General features: G+C 49.3%; 1 protein-coding gene across 1 annotated transcript in view; it reads right to left on the bottom strand.

The window, feature by feature from the left end:
- Positions 1-303: 303 nt before the first annotated feature.
- ORC3 (origin recognition complex, subunit 3) overlaps positions 304-6,465 on the bottom strand; it is a 19,018-nt gene continuing 12,856 nt past the window's right edge. The window contains exons 12-16 of the mRNA XM_009083179.1: positions 5,848-5,948; positions 4,515-4,656; positions 2,002-2,118; positions 1,287-1,366; positions 304-409 (exon numbers count right to left, since the gene is read on the bottom strand). Coding sequence (XP_009081427.1) covers positions 304-409; positions 1,287-1,366; positions 2,002-2,118; positions 4,515-4,656; positions 5,848-5,948 — 546 coding nt within the window. The remainder of the gene's footprint in view (positions 410-1,286; positions 1,367-2,001; positions 2,119-4,514; positions 4,657-5,847; positions 5,949-6,465) is intronic.

The raw sequence follows: 6,465 nt of genomic DNA, 5'->3' as shown, positions 1-6,465 counted from the left end.
TAATACTGCTCATCACTTGTGTGGCTTGCACAGCCACTGTTGTCCTTCTGGCTCACTGGGCAGCACCACATCAGGGACCTGCCAAGCATCACCCATCAACAACAAAAACTGGCAGCAGGGCAGAGTATTTGGAGGATGAGCATGGACAGAGCAGAGCACTGCAAACCAGCACTGCTGTCCAAGTCTGTCCAGGCACTCAGGATTCTCTCCCAACGCTGACTCAGTGGCACTGCACAAGGGCTGGTTCAGAGGGGACACTGCAGGGCAGGGTGAGAACAGGTTCCTGGACACCCTGGGGGCACATTAACAGCCTCCCCACGTCAGCCTTGCCATGTGGTCAGTCTTCTGCTTGCTTGGCTTGATGAAGCCCAGGAGCTCCAGCTCGGACACGGCGCGGACGAAGCGAGCGCTGGGTGACCCGTGAAGGAAACAGGGATGGAGACACTTCTCTCTAGGAGGGGAAGATTTCTGCAGCATGGGAAGCATGGATTACCCAACGTGTGGTGGTGCACAACAGGATTGTTGGAAGGAAGGGCAGAGCATGATTTACCTACAGAAGCTGCAGCCTAATCAGTACTGACTTTGCTCCATGTGCAACAAAGGGAGAGTTCCTTTGCCACTGCTGAGGGGAGCTTAGAGCCTACAAAGATACTAATTCTGTACTCTCTTAGAAGAAAGAATTAATCCCTTCATGTCCCTTGAGAAAAAAATGGAAAGATAATTAGAGATGATTTTTGAAGCTTCATGAAACAGCACAACCTTTTCCTCAGTTTCTATTCACTGCACCATTCTTGCTGCCTCCCTGACACAGCTTTCTATCCTCAGGAAAAGAGTTTAGCCCTGCTCAGGCCCTGGGATATGGCCCAGGGAGGTGGTGCAGTCACCATCCCTGGAGGTGTTTCAGAGGTGTCTGATGTGGCACTGGAGGATCTGGTTGAGGGTTTAGGGGTTCCAGCAGTGACAGTTAAAGGCTGGACTTGATCTTAAGAGGTCTCCAGCCCTGATGGTTCTATGTGCAACTGTTGCTATTTCTCTATCTGCTTTCTAGGTCACAGCTCTCCCATCACTGCCAGGGTTGGGGCAGCCACAGCCTCCCTGGGCACCCTGGGACAGGGTCTCACCACCAGAACAGGCAAAACTTCTGCCTAACATCTAACCTCAATTTCCCTCCTTCACTTTGTGCCCATTGCCCCTTGTGCTGTCCCTGCAGCTCCTAACAAGAAGGCACAACATGAAGCTGTAAATCCTGTAAGCATTTGAGTGTGAAGAGAAATAGAAAAGGATACTGGATGATATCATCCACCTGGCCTGAGGAAGCTGCAGCTGCATCTGGTTCCTGAGCTGCTGTCACCACAGTTGAGAAAGCCTAGAGAGGGAAAAGCAATACAGATTTAATACAGTTCATACACAGACAGAACCACAGAATCATCAGAGCTGGAAGGGACCCTGAGGATCATCAGTCCAACTCCTGCCCTGCACAGACATCCCTGACAGTCACACCCTGTGCTGAGAGCATTGGCCAAACACCTCTGGAGCTCTGTCAGCCTTGGGGCTGTGACACTGCCCTGGGAGCTGTTCAGGGCCCAAACACCTCTGGGGAAAGAAGAACCAGTTGCTAATCTCAGCCTAACCCTGCCCTGACACAACTCCAGCCCATTCCCTGGGCCCCGAAAAATTAAATATAAGGTATACATATATGAACTCTATATAAACCAGTGAGCTCTGAGCAATGGTTACTCCCAGGAGGAATGAGACCTTGCACTGCTAACTCTGTGAACATGTCAGCTGAGCAGCAATCAAAGGAGGTGACAGATTACCATGGCAGAATGGAAGGTATCACTGTGAACTCCTGTGCATTTTGACCTGGGTCCCTGCAGTCTGGTGGGCAGAGGAGTGCAGTGATCTGAGCTGCAGAAGGAGCACTGGAGCCAGGCAGAGATGCAGCACAGAAGGTCAATCAGAGCACTGGACACAGGGAAAGGTGTTGGTGTCTCCACATACCTCTAACCAATCCACCAGATTGATTAATCTGCCACACTCCAAGTGAAGCTTATACACGATGCAGATGTCAGGGGCCTTGTTGGAAATGCTTCCCCCATCACACTTCAGAGCTTGATTCTGGTGGGAGAGAAAAATTGAAGGAAAGATCAGTAAAGCACAGTAAAACCTTGGTCAGATTTTAATTTTTAAGGGCTGGGTCCAATCTTAGCTCAATGGGAGGTGTTTTACCCAGACGTTTGCTGCTTGGTTATCATCCAGTTGATCATACAGAGAGGAAACAAACAGGAAAATAACAAAACATACCACTAAACCAAAACCCAACTAAAGCTACTTCACTCCTGGTGTTAGTTCTGTAGTGCTATTCACTTCTGTGCACTGTAATGAGTGATTATCTGATCAGGCTGTTACCCAATTCTCTGGCTAGTTCTATTCACACAGGAGAGAGAAATACTCTTTTATGGGCTCAGGAAAAGAAACTAGTCATAATTTGCTGATGCAGAAAATAGCAAAGCATCTCCTTCTCTCCTGCTTCCCTGGAGGGAAGAGGAAGATTTGCTACCAATCTGTCAGATGTACTAAAAAGCAAAATTCCTTCTCTCATCTCAGTTTTATCTTTGGAGTTGATCTCTGGCTTCAAACTCAGAGCCTATAAAGGCAAAGGTCTGACTGCTCACCAAGTATTCTGCAGTTCAGGAAATGAATGGAACTGGTGAGGTTAGGAGAGCTCTAAGATCATCAAGTCCAACCACTGACCCTAAGTGCCACATGGACATGTCTCTTAAATCCCTCCAGGGATGGTGACTGCACCACTTCCTTGGGCAGCTGTGCCAGGGCTGGGCAGCCCTTTCTGGGAAGAAATATTCCTTAATATCCAACTTGAACCTCCCCTGGTGCAACCTGAGGCTATTTCCTCTCATCCTAGAGCTTGTTAACTGGGAGAAGAGCCCAAACCCCACCTCTCTCCAGCCCTGGCAGGAGTTGCAGAGAGCCAGGAGGTCACCCCTGAGCCTCTTCTCCAGGCTGACCAACCCAACTCCCTCAGCCCTTGCCCATGTGCTCTGCCCTTTGCTGCCCTCGTTGCCCTTGGCTGGACTCGCTCAGTGCCTCAATGGCCTTTGGGCAGTGAGTGCCCAAAGCTGAGCACAGCACTGAGCTGGGACCTCCCCAGTGCCCAGTGCAGGGGGATGACACTGCCCTAGTGCTGCTGCCACACTCTGCTGAGCCAGGACAAGGTGCCCTTGGCCTCCTTGGCCACCCTGGTGGCTCATGTTCAGGTCCTTCCCTGCTTGGCACCTCTCCAGTCACTCAGATTCAGGTCATCAGCACTGAACCAGTCACTTGGGAAGGACAAAACCCACTTGGGCCAGAGGCAAAAGTCTCTGAGCTGCAGAGATTTACAGCACTGAACTTCAGTTCCATGCACCCTAAGAAGCCAACGTAGAAACAACCACTGACCTTTCATGGATCTTTCCTAAAATGCTTTTACATGCTAGTAAAATGTACAGGTCCCTTTGGGACGTTTACAGCTGTAGCAATGATACCTTCATAAACAACTGCTTTCCAAGACAGGAAAGAAGGTTGGACAAAAAATATAATTTTGCTCAAGAATCTCTAGCTCACCTTTCATGGGTCTCAAGGGGCATCTAGGACTAAGGTCCAGTTTGGACTCTAGAACCCCTAGCAATTTTCAGGTTTATTTGTTCTCTATGAGGAACACAAAAGCTGCAAACATTAGGTTAATGTCTCTCAGTTCAGTCACAGAAACATCAAGGCTGGAGGACACCTCTGAGCTCATCGTGTCCAACCATGAACCTGTCACTGCTGGAACCCTTGAAGAAGGGAAGAGAAGGTTGTGTGGAGAGCTCAGAGCACCTTGCAGGAGCTGAAGGGGCTCCAGGGAAGCTTCAGAGAGATCTGTGTTAGGAGCTGCAGGGACAGCACAAGGGGCAATGGGCACAAATTGAAGGAGGGAAATTGAGGTTGGATGTTAGGCAGAAGTTTTGCCTGTTGTGGTGGTGAGACCCTGTCCCAGGGTGCCCAGGGAGGCTGTGGCTGCCCCAACCCTGGCAGTGTTCACAGCCAGGTTGGCTGAGCCTTGAGCAACCTGCTCTGGTGGGAGGTGTCCCTGCCCAGGGCAGGGCTTGGGGCTGGGTCAGCTCTGAGCTCCATCCCAACCCCTAAAATCCTATGATTCTATAATTTGAAACTATTATGGCACACTCCTGAGTTACAGGCTGACAAACCCATGTCTCACTGTAACAGATATGACTAGCACAGGCTCTGGATCCCTCACACAGAACTCTTCCCAGAATCAGCCTCTTTATTCCAGGAGACAAATTCCCTAAGCTCTCTGGACAAACTCCCCAGCTGCTTATCAACTCTTGCTGGTTCTCTGCAAAACACTTGAATGTTTGCCAAGCCTCATGAAACAGCAAAACTGAGCCTGGGCCACCACCCTCACACTTAGCCCTCAGCAGGTTCTCCAGCAGCCCAAAGAACTCTGTGCTCCTTACCTTGAGGTAGCAGTATGGGTTGTTCAAGGCTGTGTGCAGAGCAGTCCTGGGGGCAGCGCTGAGGTGCCCACGGAGCACTGAGGCTGTGTTGAAATACACCACCTCGTGCAGTGTCCTGTGGTCTGCAGGGACCAGGTATCTCCTGCAGAAGCATCAGGGGGAAGGAGGGGAGTCACAAGCTTTAGCTTGAGGGACACAACAGAACTGTGCTGCACTCAGAGCCTACAAGGAGTTATGTTTCCCAACCAAATCTCTGAGAAAACAAGATGAACTGCACTAAAATAAAACTTGGGAGTAGAGAAATCTGTTATTATCCACTCTCCATCCAAGGGATTTAGCACAGAACTCCAGCTGGGCCAGCTAAAATGTTAACACCAGCTTTGTACTCCACAGCCCTTGCTTATCCATCTTGAGGCCTCGTGATGAGTCTCTGCTCATCTTTGTCTTCATATTTGAGCTGGATGAAGCCTTGAGCAACCTGCTCTGGTGGGAGGTGTCCCTGCCCAGGGCAGGGCTTGGGGCTGGATGATCCCTAAGGTCCATTCCAACCCCTAAATTCTATGATCCCATGCTATTTGAAGCTTTTCTCTTGGTACAGTCATAATTTTGTTAGCTCCTCTGCCTCCCCCCCTGCCCTCATCTCTTCCCTCACCACAACAAGCCTTTCACATTTTCCCCTCCAAACTCTATCTGCTGTGGTTTTCTCACTGAAAACAGCTCCCAGCATGGACAGGATATCACACTTGACATCTGCACCATTTCCTATGTAGAACAGAGCAGCAAAGATTAGGGTAAAAGCTACTTTGACAGATATACTCAGTCCCCCCTTGACTTTATCTCTGTAGCCAAAGCAAGTTGGTCAATTCATATGCCAATTATTTCAATTAATCTATGTAAAAGAGATTTTTTATCTCAGCTATTATTTTTAGAGCCCTCAAAGGGAACAAACTGAAGGAGGGAAATTGAGGTTCGATGTTAGGCAGAAGTTTTGCCTGTTCTGGTGGTGAGACCCTGTCCCAGGGTGCCCAGGGAGGCTGTGGCTGCCCCAACCCTGGCAGTGTTCACAGCCAGGTTGGATGAGCCTTGAGCAACCTGCTCTGGTGGGAGGTGTCCCTGCCCAGGGCAGGGCTTGGGGCTGGCTGAGCTCTCAGCTCCATTCCAACCCCTAAAATTCCATGATGATTCTATGAAAGAGAGAACAGGAAGGAAGAAAACCCCAAGTGTGCTGCAGGGACCAAGACAGAGTTTTGACAAGATTAACATGCTCATATGGTGAGTAAAATTTCTGTCCTGGTGCAAACAAGTGCAGGAGGATAAAAGGGCTAAAACTTACCTGACAAGATTGTCTATGTAGTCAACAACTTCCAATCGAAGCACTTCAAACTTGGTCATCACTTTCTTAGACCTCCTTGACTCCTTCAGCTCCAACAGAGTCTTGAAAACAAAGGGGTGGATAAAACACATGGGAGGCAGTTATTGTCTGGAGAACACAGTCTATATGTGTAACACACAGGATTAATTTGCTGATGCTGTTTGAATGGCTGATCATGCAGTGGTTTTCATCTAGGCCAATGTGTTCCGTTCTCAAACCCTTAGGAGTTTGGGAAATCCAAAGATGTATGTGCTGGGCAGAATGTTTAAATCATCAACTAAGCAGAATGTGAGTGGTGAGACCCTGTCCCAGGGTGCCCAGGGAGGCTGTGGCTGCCCCAACCCTGGCAGTGTTCACAGCCAGGTTGGATGAGCCTTGAGCAACCTGCTCTGGTGGGAGGTGTCCCTGCCCAGGGCAGGGCTTGGGGCTGGGTGAGCTCTCAGCTCCATTCCAACCCCTAAAATTCAGTGATTCTATGAATGTTTCAATAGCATGTTAAACAGAAAGAAAACATCCAATTTGATTTGTAAAATCCTGGTTTAGGACAGGTGTTTTCTATCATTATCTGTGTCAGGAGGA

This window comes from Acanthisitta chloris, unplaced genomic scaffold (genome assembly GCF_000695815.1).
Source record: "Acanthisitta chloris isolate BGI_N310 unplaced genomic scaffold, ASM69581v1 scaffold30519, whole genome shotgun sequence".
In the NCBI taxonomy this organism is placed as follows: Eukaryota; Metazoa; Chordata; class Aves; order Passeriformes; family Acanthisittidae; genus Acanthisitta; species Acanthisitta chloris.
The sequence above is the reverse complement of the archived record's forward strand: the minus strand, read 5'-3'. Positions and strand labels throughout refer to the sequence as shown.